General features: G+C 43.8%; 1 protein-coding gene across 2 annotated transcripts; it reads right to left on the bottom strand.

Moving 5' to 3' along the window:
• Nucleotides 1-1,829: 1,829 nt before the first annotated feature.
• On the bottom strand, nt 1,830-15,176 carry POPDC3 (popeye domain containing 3). Of its 2 annotated transcripts, none has more exons than XM_068184163.1 (4): nt 14,982-15,176; nt 5,778-6,519; nt 3,962-4,070; nt 1,830-3,109 (listed from the first exon to the last, which is right to left on the bottom strand). In XM_068184163.1, exons 2-4 carry the CDS (start codon nt 6,266-6,268, stop codon nt 2,780-2,782), a joined length of 930 nt encoding a protein of 309 aa, XP_068040264.1. In that variant the 5' UTR covers nt 6,269-6,519; nt 14,982-15,176; the 3' UTR covers nt 1,830-2,779. The 2 variants fall into 2 exon arrangements, with proteins under 2 accessions (XP_068040264.1, XP_068040265.1); XM_068184164.1 differs by lacking the exon at nt 14,982-15,176 and adding an exon at nt 14,314-14,711.
• Nucleotides 15,177-15,744: the final 568 nt, after the last annotated feature.

Genomic DNA, 15,744 nt, shown 5'->3' on the forward strand with positions numbered 1-15,744 from the left:
TATCTAAATACATCCTTGAATTTAAAGCCATTACCCCTTGTCCTATCCCAAGAGGCTCTGCTATAAGAAGTCTGTCCTCATCTTTCTTGCAGGCCCCTTTAAGTACTGAAAGGCTGCAATATAATGTCACCTGGAGCCTTCTCTTCTCCAGGCTGAACGACCCCAACTCTCTAATGCCTGGGTGTTTATGATCGCACAAAACTTGTCAAATTTTGCTGTCATCATTCTGGGCATGTCTTCATTTAGGGCACTTCATTTTGTCCTCCCAAAACACTGGTATATGAATCGCATACGGGAGCATATTTCACTGTATGTTTTAGAAGTACTGCCCAGAATAAAATAAAAGCAGAGGTAGAGAGAACTTCTGTCTTGCTTCCAGCCCTTTTGAGTGTACTTATATTATTTTAGATATCTATTTTACAGCTGAATTTTACAGCTGAAGTATTCTGCTAGTCATGTCTCAAACAGATGCTGGAAAACTAGAACCAATTTTTTAAAAATGACTCAAAGCCCGGAAAGCACAGTAGCAGCACCTAAACAAGATTAGCTAAGAGTATGTTCAGATATTGACTCAGACATGTCCTGGTAGAGATTTCTGACAGTAACCAATTCCAGCAGAGAAAAGCATCACAGAGGATTGTGTTTGGGAAGTGTGTGACAGAAACCAAGGCATACAACAGTCACAAAAAAGAAAAAAATATCAAAATATGTCATGAAGCACCCATCATTCCCCAGTATCTTTCTAAGCACTATGCTACAGCTTAAATAGAATACATAAGCTTGATATAGAAATGGGGTGAGTAAGACTCCTTGGTCTTATTTTAAGGTGAAGATGATCAAGCTAATTAACTTCAGTAGGGTCAGAATTTAGTGAAGACAAGTTTTCTTGAATAAATAGGCCAAATATTCAAGAAAACCAAGAAGAACATTAACAAATAATTTATATTACACCTAAGACTAGAATAAGATCTCTTATGCATTTAAAATATTTTTATGTTTGTAGACTGTTATACAGATCCTTACAACATGCTGCCAGCCTCTGGCACTTTGTGCCTTAGTTATCATCTGAACAGGTCATTAAAAGCCATCAGTGAACCGTTTGCATTTTTTTCCAATTCTCTTTCAGTCAAGACAAAGTAGCTCTGTGACTCAGGGACTTCATGCATTAAGCAGTACATACAGAATACATTGCCTGGAAGGGTTATGGGAATGATTTGGGGGTTATCACATTGCATGCTAGGGTATTTATGTTTGGCTGGTTTTCCTCTCTGAGGAAGCATCATAAAGCTAAAAGCAATACTTGTACAATCTTATCTGCTCTACACTAAATGTTCTTCAAACAGGTTTCACATCACTCCTAATAGCTTTTTTATACATACTGCATGATTATCCTTCAAGTGTAAGATTGTATCATCATTTTAGGTCCTCCAGAAACAACTCACAAGATCTAAACTTATATGTATACCCACACATAGAGAAGCACACAGGGGTCGTCCTATCAAACAAGCCAGCAATTTTAAAATATTAAAAATATTATCTACTTCCAGACATATCAAGCAGCAATCCATTCTCATAAAATAGTAATGCTTCTTACTTTTTGATTACTGGCAGGCATCAGGCAGAGCAGCAGGAAGGTGAGTTAGCAAAGACATTTGGACACTTCTCTTCAAAGGCACAGTGACCCTGAGGGCTGAAACCAAATCCTTCCTACTGAGGTGCAATCTGAGGTTCCCTTATGTCATTAAAACACCACAGAATTAGGGAGAGACTATATTTTAAATCAAGAATTTCATAGGCACAGAAAAGTGACTCTGGAAGCTAAACAAGAATGTGTCGGTTAAAAATTGTATTTATTGCTGCAGCTGTTTAGTCTCTTCCTGACAAACATAGCTAAAAGGAACATTATACAACAAAATCCAATGGTTTGGCAGTAGATTGATTAATATTATTTATTGTACATGTCACGAAGGGCACTTACACTGCAGAAGCCCAGGTTCTATAGCATCACATTCTATCAGAAATGCTACACAACCATTTCCCTAAGCTGTATTTGCAGCAGTTACAGCTGTTTTATTTTTCTAATGCCAGCAATTACACTTATGTTTTTTTTCATGTAATACCTCTTAAGGACAGTCGGAGAGAAACCAATTACTCATGGGACAGAATTTGTTGTTTTGGTTTTTTTGGGTTTTTAACAATTTTGCTGTGCATTTCAAAATCTTTCATTTCTTTAAGAAACAAACCCAATGTGATCGTTCCTTAGCCTTTTTTCGGCAACATTATTCATGTAAATAGAGAGAATGTTCACATGGCATAAAAAAGAACATTATAAGCCAGTTGCTATATTTTGAAGACAACTTACTTGTTTTCATTGACTATTCTGACTATACTTCATTGTGACAAAAATTTTTGAGGAAAATATAATTACAAATACCATGGGCTTGCTTTAAAAAAAAACAAAACAAACAACAAAACAACACACCACCACAGAGGTCACCACAATTGCAGTAAGACCTCAGACTGTTATGATTTGTTCTCCTCCAAAACAAAAAAGCTGAAGATCAACAGGAGTATCAACAGAAAGTAAACATATTGCACAGTCAAAATGCAGAAACCAACTGCTGGCTTGAGATAGAGAATTCAACCTACTCCAGTTAACATAAATGGCACTTGTCAGTCAAATTTGGCTTCATCTGCTTTTGTCTCTCTGCTCTTCTGCTTTGCCACCTTCCATTTCCCTTCACCGTTTTGAGGAATGGCTGCAGCAGAATTTTCCTTCCTAGGAAGGTGCGAGGAAGGAGCCGCAGTTTGTAAGCCCCGCGGGCTTGCGCCGGGGGGAGCCTCGCTGGAGGTGGTGGGAGTGGTGCGAGGGCTGCACCGTAGGGGTCTCCGGCAGTGCCACGTGGTAGAAGTTGGGCAAGCGGATGTCGTACCTAAAGCCTTGCCCCACGTGCACCCTGTCGTTCAGAGCGTACAGTTTTTCAGCGATGTCGCTCCCAATCAGAATGGAGAACAGGCGGGAGATGAAGCGGTGTTTAGCGAACAGCAGGTAGAGCTTCTTTCTCCTCCAGGCCACGTACCGACAATCCGTTTCTGCCGTAAGTGTTACCTGAGAAGAGAGAATTGAACAGCCAGGCGACAAGGTGGTGGTGCTGCTGCTGCTGCCCTTGCTCAGAAGGCACCCCCTCTCCCAGCAGAACCTGTCTACTGCAATTAGAGCCTTTTAACCGAGCCAGAGAGCTCTGGGAGGTTACTGTATGCAAAAGACAAATCAGAAAGGTGACTGGATATGGACTAAGTGATCACATCTAGTTACCGCAATGACAATATGCCTGTGCCCATATGGCATGCCTTGTTCAGTGCCACATGGGTGCCCCGGTTCAGCCCTGCACTCCCCGCTCTACTCTTGGCAGCCTCAGCTGAAAAGGCAGGTCTAAAGAAAGCTCTCAACAAATGCCATTTGTCCTCGTGACAGCAGACATCAGATCCAACACAGACAGGAGCCAGCGTGTCAGGCAAGTGACAGCAGCGGGAGGGCTCACAGAGCGCAGGGGCAGCTGCTGCTGACACCGTGTCCCTTGCTGTAACCCGTGCCAAGCTGTGTCCCAGGCACGTCTTCCCCTGGCTCATCTCCCATTGGGAAACCTCTTCAGCACCAGCTTCTTCCCACCCCGAGGAAACCTGACTTCTCAGGGCTGAATATCAGCGCAGCCAAAGAATGCAAACACAGCCTACCTCCCAGACTAACTTTAAGAAAACCCCTGTTTGTTGTAACAAGACACACACAGCAAGACCAGCCCAACAGATAAAGAGAACTTCCCAAACTAATGGGATGCCACTTGTTTGCATAGTATCACAAATGAAACCCACAAGTGAATAAATTTCTTTCTAAATCAAGCAATACTTGAACAGTTTCCTGTAGCACTAAAAAAAAAAAAAAAGGGAACCTTTTAACTTTTACCTGAAAAATTCCTTCCTCTGTGGGCCTCAGTGAATCCCATTCAGGAGAGTCCAGAAATTGAAGAGGAAAAATATAATGCAGAAACTCCCCATCAACTGTCACTCTGATCCTACCAAGATAAGATGTGTTAATTTGTTAGCACTACCAGCAATGACTACTACAAGAATGTGCTATTCCTGTCTGAGGAATTTAAATATAACTTTGAACGCATGAAAAAGCAATCAATGGCCAACATTATCCTAATTATATTTTTTGAACCCAACTTGCTCAGGCCAGTTGAAGGAGAATACAAGACAATCATGCAACTGAAAGGGAAACCTTTCCAGGCCTTATTCAAACCACATTATTCTCTCTGTGGTAGGCCTGTGTAGTGATGCGCAAGCCTTGCCATTAAAAGGCCATCATGCACTGGAAAGGTGAAAGACCAATGCTCATAACAGCATTTATCTGCTTCTCCTGAAAACCATGGGATTTATTTCTAGTTTTGGCAAATACACATTTTAGAGAGAACAAAGTGGCAAAAACTGGGAGTGGGAAGCAGGAGTGCCCCATGGCAGGTGTCAGGTAGACCTCTCTCCATGTTTATCAGGAATTACATGGCCACAGGACTATGTCTGGAGCCAGAAGAACAGCCTGGCGTTATGGGATCTCTGTTTAAATGCTGTGGCCTTCTGAAGATGCCAAAGAAAAACTTAATTTCCTTGCTACTTTTTAAATAACATAAAAAATTTGAAGGCACACAAGCAGCCCTGTACCACATGGTGAAGGGCAGCAGGAACTCTGGGTGATCACCAACTGGCTGGGCATGTAGAAGGATGGATACTTCTCCTAGAGAGCTCCCAAGAGTGTTGTGAACCAGGGTGTCACTACGGAAAATTGCCCACAATCCATATTGTTCACTGCAGGTAGTCCTAAATCAACTGAGTGTCAAGCTGCCTACAGGTTCCATCTATCCATGCAGCAGGCTATCAAAAAGCACCCACCAAGTGTTCCATCAAGGACAGTCCACGTCTATCACCTCTGGGTGTCCAACCTACTCTTGTGGTGGTCTGGGACTGCATCCTGCTTTGCATACAGTACAAAAGCTAGTGTTTCCCTCCAGGAAAGCATCAGCAAGGCTGCCAGAAGGCTCTCCTGGAAGCAGGGAGTACAACCAGGTGGATTTACTGCCTCAGAGTCTAACAAAGGGCCACAGTATACAGTAACTGTAGACCCGGGTCTGCAAGTCTTGATAAGGCTCAACTACATCCTCTTGTAATGAAAGGGCACTTTTAATTCTTTTTCTCTTCCTTATCGATACCCTTCTCCCACGCCCTTGAAAGCAACCAAATACAATCTATATCAAAGTCAAGATCTCCATTAAACAGGGTTTATCTCAGTATATTCAGTTTTATAACTAACATTTTGTCCCATTTCAGATGATATTAGTAAAGAAAAATAGGACAGATGCTATGCTCATCAGTTAGGCAGTAGATAGAAAGCAAGCCATAACCTGAACACTGAAAATCCACATTTATTCCCTTTATCTGCCTAACCTGTTAAATGATATGATACAGAAGCCTGCAAAAGAATGACTTCAAATTTTTTCTTTATGCTATTACAGATTCTGTGCTTAGTGGTTTTATGCTAGTACTACCCTACACAAGTGTATTTAACCTATAAATTTTTATATTACTTGCATTAATATTTAATCTGTTGTTCTGGAAAATAAACAAACAATACACAAACCAGGCTTTATCCTTTTTTTTTCTTTCATTTTCAATAAGGAGAGGAAAATAAAGATATTTGCAGAAAACCTGAACAAAGCAACACCAACCTGCCTGACACAAGCAAGGACAGTTTGTCAATAGGTGTTTTGCCCTGCATGGCATAACAATGCTCCTTCTCCAGGGTAATCACTTCTGCATCACAGCACAAGACGATCTTCCTGTACACAGTCAAGGAAATTCCCAGAGGCTGGAAGAGAGCACTGTAGAGTTCCTGGAATTCTCTGTCAAAGGCAACACTCCGGACTTGGTAGGTAACGTAAACGAACTGGACGAAGCATATAGCGAACAGTACAAAATTCCAGGAGAATATGTCAGCAGCACATACATCCAGCCAAGCCCAAACAGAAGAGCAGAGAAAGCCCAGTCCAAGCAAGCTGAAGACGTAGAGGAGCCCAAAGAATCCACTTCCACCCATGAAGCCCACAACAAAGAAAATACTGGCTAGGTGGTAGATAGATCCCTCTGCCTCTTGCTTCCAGGTCGTACACAGAGGATGTGCATATATCAAACTTTCCCAAAAACTTGCATTTTCTCCCATGGCTGGAATAATTATTTGATTCAGCTGAATCTTGAAAATTTTTATTTATGAGATGCAAATAGTTTTGGTTTTCCTTTGGTTTTCCATTCTTGCAAACTCTGCTCAATGGTCACATAACATCAGGGTCTCTTTTGGTAGTAAAGTTGCACTTAGGATTTCCAGCATCTAAGCAGCTAACGTTCTCAGTGCTGTTTCTCATCAGTTCATGCATTGTTTTGACTTTGGTCATGTCATCTGTAGCTTCATCTGATCTGGACAAGTGAAGAAGAGATGAATTACTTATAAAATTATTTTCATCAAGTAATTTTATCAAAGTTTAATTGCCTAAAACCACAGACTACATTACGATCCAATTACCCTTGAAGCCCTGTGATTCCAGGATCAAACTTTAATATTCACTCAGCTGAAGATCATGTTTTCTGTATCTGTGATCTGAGTAGTAACCACTGAACTGCCACTGAATCCATGTAAAGCTGTGTGTTGCATTCACAACATCCTGTGACAAGCCTTTGTACAGCCTCACTGCTGACAAGATAGTTGGATTTGTTGGTCCAGACCCTGCTCCCTGACATTTTTAAATGTCCTACCCAGCTCTTTAACAAAAAGAGACAGCGAACTCTTCTTCCTTGTTCACCTCCTCCATCTCTCTGGATTTCGATCAAATCATTCTCATTATTGGGTTGAGCATTCTCTCAACTCTCTGCTCTCTGTTCCTGGGGACAACAAACTCCATCTCCAAACACCACAACAAGGGAAACCCAAGTGTCACAGGGGATGGTCTTTTCTGCTCCAAGGATAACAGGCAAAAAAAACCCCTGTCATAAATAAAGAAGAATAAAAAGCTTAAAGGTATCTTGATACAGATTATGTTATTCGAACATGAAGTAAGTTGTCCTGCAAAATACGACTCAAGGGACATTTACAAAGCAATTTTTTAACATTCGAAGTTCTACATAATAGAATTTCATGCCATGGACCACATCATTTTATCGTTCAACACTCTAAAGTGTGAAACATGCTATTCATTTTCATATGGTGATGTATTCCTAAGAGTTTTCAAAGGAAAACACACAACCAAGAAGTATGAAAGAAACTCCAAAATAAATCTAAAAACAAAAAAATCAAAACAAGCTTTCTATATCTGTCTTTTAAAATAAAAATACATACTTCAATCTGAGAATATACATGATAGAAATTGCAAAGCCAGAATATATTAGTGGTGTAATCAGTACTGATACCTTCCAAAGCCTTATTGTCTGGTTCTTTTCCTGGTAGAACAGCATGGAGACTAAGAACTATCTTGTTATCAAAATTATCAGATTCTCTAGAATATCAAAGTAGTTTGGTTTTTTTTCCCCTCACTAGAGCCACAGAAGTCAATACTTTAAAAGCACTGCTGTTGCAGTGAAGCATCCAACATCATTCATCAGGGCTTTCAGTGGTGCTTCTTTTACAGCAACAGGTCTAAGAAATTAATAAAGAAAATTTGTATTGTATTTCCTAGTCACCACAGCATCACTTCTTTGACGTTTATTCAAACCCCAACATTAATTCTATGACTGAATAACACTGGTGCCAAATAAAGACATAAAATCCCACACAACTGAGCAGCAGAGCTCAGAAGAACAAGTTAGGAGGAGACTCTCACTCTCTGGGACTGGTGATAGGAAAGTCACTGGCCCATAAAAATACCACAGCTAAAGAGCACAGAATCTCTCCAAATTCCAATGCTCAAAGTCCTCCTGCAGTGTAAGAACAGCATTAAAAGAATAAGGCAGTTTGCAACTAAAACCTTTGCAGATTGTTTCTTTATCCAAGTACTCTCCTCTGGTACAGGATTCCCCTCAGATGTAGGATTTGTCCCTTGGAGACTGGGAGATAGAAGCTGCATTAGTTATAAAGAAGTTATTTAGCTATGGTAACGGTCATGAGGAATTTTAGGTGGTGCTTCTGTGATCAAGGGGTAAGATTTTTGAATCAAAAGAAAATAAAACTGGAGCATGCAGTTTCCAGACCTTGTGTTCTGAATCCAGTCAGTATTTCCATTACACAGTCAGAAATCAGTAGCAGAAGTTTTTTGTTTGATTGATTGTTTGTTTAAAACAGAATCGCTGATAATAGTGATTTTGGATTATTGTCAGTACTTCTGCTCTGCTGCCAGCATTTTGCTCTAAGCAGTTTTACTGAAGACCCTAATTTCTAAATGAAAACAATAAAAATCCGTGTTTTTAAGGGAACCATGACTGGGGAGATACACTGGAAACTGTATGCATGCCACAAACAAAACCATGGTGGAGCAGTAATTTGCTTTACATTACCAACATCTTTTCATCATGTAAGGTCACACATTGCAATAATTTGACACAACATAATAGTAATTTCACAGAATGTATGTACAATTTTTAATTCACGTATTGCTTTCTCAGTCTGCCCACACTACAGCTCACAGCATTTCTGTAAAGCATCTCTTATGACAAGATGGGCCAAATAATTTGGAAAGAACAGCATACCACTAGGACATGGATATAGGCTCATCATACACAAAGTCCTGAGAAAACTGTTCTGCATTTGTTCATTTTCAGAATGGGACCTGTCTTCCAAAACCACTGTGTGGAAAATTCCCACTTATTCCATTAGTTCTACACCATGAGAACTTTTACTGTGCTGCAGCATCTCCCAGACTGGAGAGGGCCTCTCTCCTTCCAGGCAAGAGGAAGGGCAAAGGAGGGAGGCCAGTGCTAGCCCAAAGCACAGCCTTACTAACACAACACTTTCCTGAGCTACACAAGGTGTGCAGGCAAAACTAAACCCTCTGGAAATACTGACAAAACCCACTCCTAAATGGGACTGATTTCTCAGGGCTATGGTGAAGAGCAGGCATGCTTGCTACCAGCGAACTGCAGTTGGAAAGAGAGGATACAGCTCTTCTCAAATAAGAAATCCTTCTAATATTTGGGAGCTAAATATCATTGGCAATTGTAAATAGAGCACAGGCAATAATAGTAAAAGGCTTAAGTATAGTAAAATTTCCAATTTTGAAGGGTATTTAATGCTAGATGAGGCCTTTCACATTTTTCTTTATAGTTCCTGCAAGTCCAAAATTTAAACTCTTGAAAGTTTCAGAACAGTCACTCTAATTAAACCATTCATCTACTGCAAGTGAGGTTGTGGGGGAGAAAAATCCCCCTAACCAAAAAACCAAACAGCTGTGATACCAACTGAGTCATCCTTCACAGCAGACAACATTACCATTTTTAAGCACCTGGAGTGGACACCATCCTGTCACTGAGGTGCTTTGTCCTTCTGCTTTGTTTGATGTCATGTTTCGATTGCCCTGGCTGTGGTGAACAGCTATTGCTGCAAGTTCATCTGATGGTGATGAGCCAGCAAGCAGGAAAGTGCATTTAAAACATGTGCCTTGGCTGATAAGGCTGAAGAACTGTGCCTTCCCAAGCAAACACTGAGTACTTTCTACTGCATCCCCTGCCCATGGAGAAGGAGCACTATGCACGGCACACTCCCTGCCACAGGACTGCCGTAATCAGAATGACACACGTGGACATCTGTAGGCTGCCAAAAGCTGAGCTTCATTCAAAATGAGTCCTCCCAGCTCGGGAAGGAGATGTGCCCTGCCAACACAGCCTGAATTACTGACATGCTTCAGAGTGTCTTGCCCCACCACACATCCCACCTTTTCCAGCAGGAGCAGATGAAGTGATGTGAAAAATCAGCGCAGGCTAGAGATGTGAGCAATATACAGTGGCATGGACTCCTTTAAAATAAACAGCAGTGCTGAGAGGACAAAGTTGCCATCAGAAAGTGTTGAAATCACAGAGTTTGCTGGAGTTTCAAAGCAGAAAATGGAGTATTTCACTTATATGCTACCAAATATCTGCTGGCAACTTAAAATTTCATATAAACAGTACACTGAACCAGTCAAAACAGAAAGAATTTGCATTGTACAAATGCACTTTACAACCTTCCCCCTCCTCAAATGGGTGTTTCCTCCCTAGACTGCAGTGTTCAGACACAGAATTACCTATTATGTACATTTTTAATTTGCTCGAGAGCCATGTACTTTACACCATTTTTGTCACTGATGATTCAAATTCAACTCTGAGAAGCTCTGAGTGTTAGTTACTGTGTCTGGATCACAGTAATTCCTGTAAAAAAGAAACACTAAAAGCCCTGAGGCCACCAGCAGTTCTCTCTTTGGTATTTTTTAATTAAATCAACAATAAAGCTATTCAGAGTTTGAATAGTCCATTCTTTATTTGCCTTACCCCAAGCACTCTGAAAGCACTTTCACATTATACATGTGGACAGGCTATAGAGCTGTACATGCTAATCATATAACCAGCCTGGGTGAATTGTTTGCCACTGGTTTGGAAGCAAAAGGAAAGATTTTCCTTTACAACATATGCAAGTCTTAGCACAAAATGAGATTATGATGGATTTAGCACATTACAGTGTGTAAGTTTACACATCAGCTAGGAGTCATAGCCTGGCTCAACACTCCAGCAACTCCACCAGGGGCAAGACAGTCCCTCCAGGCAGGGGGGGGTCCTCCTGGCCTAGACACCCCCCATTTCCAGAAGGATGAGCTCCAAGCACCTGCTCTAGGCTCACAAATTACATCTGGTCTAACATCATTTACATTATAAAAAGAAATTGCTCCTTAATTTCATCAAGTAGTTTCACACGCAGTGTAAAGGTTGAGATCCCCCTTCCTTCCACTGCCCCTACATCCCTGGTATTCCCTCTGTGGACCCTACTGACACCTATGGCTCCCAATCCCTGTTTATGCTGCATACTTTCCCCAGGCTACTTTCCTTCTGCAGAGGGGCTAGACACCCCAGGGACCAGGAGAACCAAACTCTTAATTGCAATGCAGTGTCTAACTCAGGGCACAAAGGAGCTGTGCATCTACAGAGAGCTATGGCTATGTGCCTCTAGGCAAGTGTGGGAACGTAAACCAGCTATTTTCAGTGATCAACTGTCCCTGGACCCACTTCAGGCTGAGAACATGCATGCAGCAATAAGGACAGTAACTAACAACACAAGCTACATTACCTTAAACTTCTTGAGACTATATCCTAGAGAAAGCTGTAATTACAATACTGGAAAACACAAGGTTTCCCCAACAAAATGCAGCCTGCAGGGAGGTGGAAGGAAGGTGAGGAAGAAAAGGACTATCCAATCTAAAAGACAACAGTATCAAGACAATCAGTCACTATCAAACTAGAAATATTCAGATTTCAAAGACACACAAGCATACATAGCAAAGGCAATTATTTAGTAGGATGGCTTTAAAGATTTCCTTTGCTAGTAATTAAAGAAGTTAAGATGCTGTCTGGTCCCTAAAATAAATCTGGGTATACTATTATTTAAAAAATTATGTACTATGATTCTGTTTTTTATGCTACAGGTAATCACATTAGATGATTGCAACAATGTCTTCTGGACTTTTGTCTTGAGTTACTTGATATAAAAAAGTTGTATATACCTAGAAAGTTTTGGAGCTGGTCTTCCCAGAGAAATCCAGAAGCCTGTCTCAGATACCAACTGAGAGCTACTTTAGACAACAGAAAACACTGAAGACAGGTATATCTCTGAAATTATTCCTCCTGTATACCTTATAGATGAAATCTTCATCTGTGTGGAGCCAGCATCCCTTCCTGAGAATGTGTTCAAAGAAAGGGATGTGAATGCTTTACTGTGGAGCCTGTCTGCAACCCGAACAACCAAACCTCAGGATCCCACTCCCTGGGTGGGCAGAGGAAGAGGGACTGCAGTGCAGTTCTGTGTCCCTTCTGCACAACATCACAGCTGCAACAAGAAGGGCAGCAAGTGACCCACCCACACAAATCAAAATGAGTCACTGGGAGCACCATCATGGGAAGAGAGAAGCTGGATTAGCACTCCCTTGGGCTGAGGCAGGCATTCCGTGTCCCATTCATGTCTCATCGCTGCCTCACCCACTGGATCAGTGCTCTGAGTGGAGGCTGTCACATGGAAAGTAAAGTGCCTCAGGCCTTAGGAAGAGCAGTCAGACCACACTTCCGAGTCCTTCCAGTACCCGCCTGGGCTGCAATTCCCAAACTGGACCCGCCACACCGAGATCATCCATGTGATGTGATACCTCCCCAGACAGTAATCCTTCTGGGAATGCTCAGAGCTGCAAAACAAGCAGCTGGGACATGTCCAGCCACCAGTGGTGCTTCACTGCCTTCAGGGCAGCTCTGAGACACGACCACCAGCCAAGCAGGACTTTCCAGGACCAAAGCCCTGCTCTGGTCAGGCAGAATTTAGGCTACCATGCTTAAGGTTGTTCAACCAAGCAGCCCCTTCAGCCAGCTGCTGCCCAACCCTGGAGACACCCCAATGCCACCTCTACACTGAAGTCAACACTCCACACAAAGAACCCACCAAATTTCTAATCACTATATGCAGTGCTCCTAATGAGCCTTAAACCCGAGTTTAAGGCTCATTAGGAGCACTGCACACAGTGAAGCTGGTATTATTTAATCTTTAATTATTTAAAGATCAGCTAACTATACACAACTTCCAGTACTTCAACAATTCCTCATTTTTCACTGTAAAATATACAATGCAGCTCTCCGTGTTTGTAAAGCCAATGTTGAAAATGCTGTCTATTTTATCATCTAGACAGTGGCTGAAATAAAAAAAAATACATATTCCTTTCAAATTGAATTAGAATTAATGAACCATAAGTAGATGTGATAGTCCCACCAAATTAAGAATTATAACTAATTTTTTTAAAGTTCTTTTGCTCATAGAAAGATGAATACGGAATGATAGACTTTTTTTTAAGATCACCAGCACTTGAATAAATTTGAGCAAGGCTCTTGAATACTGAACAGCATTACCAAAAAACAATTAAGGGGGTCTGTTTTCTTATATTTTAGAATAAAATTTGAAAGAAAATACAACTTCAAGCTTCTCTCCAGTTCAACTTTTAAATTAATAGTGGAGAAAGCAGCCACAAGGCACGTTTCAAAAGTGCTTTAAAAGTGGGTTAATGAACTACAGCTGAACTCTGCAGAATTCTGCTTAATTGAGTTTGTATGGTGCAGTAGTGCCTTTCAATGGGAATGTATTGCCATGAAACCAACCACCTGACATGAACTTTATTTCCCAAAAAAGAGGCTTGGTTCACCATGCCTGCAACTGGCTTACAGAGATGTGTCATGAGCCATGAGTCTAAACACATAAACACAGGCTGTCTGTCATCATCTGGACACACTGACCAGAGCTCTTCTGCGCAAAGTAGGAGAACACACTAAAAGTGTGGAGAAAAATCTCCTCTCTAAAGAACCCAGACACTTAATAAAAAGATCAAACATAGCTTCAGTTAACAACACTTTTTTGGAATCCTTAATAAACTGTCTGGTCTCAACTTTTGTCATAAAAGCTTTAAGATATCTGTGAAGACAAAGTTTGTATCAGGAGCCACAACTGACAAACCACAGTTACCATTTTCTTCTGTTTCACTAGAGGATTTGCAGTGTACTTACTATTTTGCAGGCAAGGCATTACTTTATAAGTTGACATTTTAAGCTACTTTATTATTTGACACCACACAGAACTTTGTGGAAAGCCTGTACGGGACCAGTTCTGCAGAAGTCGAAACAATCCCTTGTTTTGGTGTGGTCAGTGAAGACATTTTAATCGTATGTGTACAAACATATTCCCATTAAACAACAAAGTTAGCAAGAAGCCCTAGCTCTGGAACCCGGGTTTCATCAATGACATCTGTAACACTATCAGGTAGTCTGTGATTCAGTATTACTAGAGATCTACTACATAAAATATTTGTCCATGAAGTGACTGACAGTCTAAAGACAGTCTAAATATGAAGATTTATAGAACAGATTAAGAAAATGTGATAATATATTAGAGTTTGGAAGAATGTGTTTGGCAAAAACAAATAGTAGCTGGGGAAGGGAAGTACTTTGTGTCACTCGTTCTATCTTCGGAAAGGAGCAACTGCAAATGCGATTTCAGGGTTCATCTGCTCTTACCATTAGTTGATGGAGAGGGAGAAGAACCAAATAACGCCAGCCTACGAGGCAAACCCCCAGCCGGAGGAAGAAATGCCCGGATCCCGAGGTGGTTTTGTGACAGTAGAGATAACTCCTCGAGCCAGCTCTTCCGTCAATGAGCGGCAGCACCCGGGCATAATCAGAAACCCCGCTGTCCTAAGGGACAAACCCTAACCTGAGACACACAAGGAAGGGTCCCACTTCAGACAGAGCCCTGGCGAGGAGCAGCGCTGGGCACCGTGTCGCGCTCCTCTCTAGAGGGGACACGGCAGAGCTCTCCAACTTCCAGGCAGGGCTGACTCGGGAGCTCCGGTTACCCCCGCCGGGCACGCAGGGAGGGAGGGCTTCCCTCCCGGGACAGTGACCCCTTGTAACCCTGCTCAGGACGCTCCCGAATCCTCGGGGCGGGCAGCCCTCCCGGGACCGCCGCTCCCGCCGCCGCCCCTGCCCCGGCGCGGGTGTCCCGGAGCGTGGCGGGGCCGGAGGCGTCCCCGGCTCTGCTCGCCCCCGGCCCCGGGCAGAGCGGGCGGCGCTCCGAGCGCTGCCTGGCTGGACAGCGCCGGCGGGGGGCGGGCGGAGGCAGCGCCGAGGCTTCTGCCCGCCCCGGCTCGGTCCGGCTCGGCCCCCGCCCTGCCCGCGCCCCTTACCTGCCCCGCGCCCCGGGAAAGTTTCCGGGCCGCCCGGACGGGAGGGACTCGGGCCGTCGCTCGTCGCCGCTGGCGGCCCCGCGTCCCGCGGCGGGCACGGAGCCGTGGCTGTGACTAAAATAGGCAGAGGAGCCGCGGGAGCTGCGGGCGGCGCCAGCGGGGCCGGCACCGAGCGGCTGCAGCGCGCAGGCGCCTCCGCCGGGCCCGGGGCTGCGAGCGCGGGGCAGCCCCGGGGGAGCCCCGGGGAGCGTGGCCGGGCCGGGGGAGCCGCGGCGGCGGCAGCCGCCGCCCGTCCCTCAGAGCCCTCCTGCGACGGCGGCCGCGCTCCGCCGGTCCGGCCCCGCTCCCCGGGGCTCCCGCCCCGCCGGTGGGCGCCAAAGCCGTCGGGGGAGGGGGTGAGGGGGGAGGCCGGGCCGCCGGCAGCGGAGAGCCCTCGGGGACGGCAGAACCCTGGACTTGGGCACCCCAAAACCCGCTGCGGGCGCAGCCCATGTGCCGGGCTGGACGGGCACGAAAAACCTGCTGCTCCTGGCACGGCTGTCTGGGGTTAAACTGTCTGCAATTGCTGGTTTGGAACAAATGAAATTACAATTCTCTTCTCATTCACCTACTCACCCCAGCGAGGTGTTTTTTCAGAAGGGAGATGGATGCCTTCATCACCAGGCTGGCGCACCTTTCACACCCGGTTTTCAGTTCGTTTCGGAGGAAGCAAATGCCTCCCCAAGAGCACAGAGGTGTCGGTGCTTGAGCCTTTCAGTGTGCT

Source organism: Anomalospiza imberbis, chromosome 3 (assembly GCF_031753505.1).
Source record: "Anomalospiza imberbis isolate Cuckoo-Finch-1a 21T00152 chromosome 3, ASM3175350v1, whole genome shotgun sequence".
NCBI classification, from domain to species: domain Eukaryota; kingdom Metazoa; phylum Chordata; class Aves; order Passeriformes; family Viduidae; genus Anomalospiza; species Anomalospiza imberbis.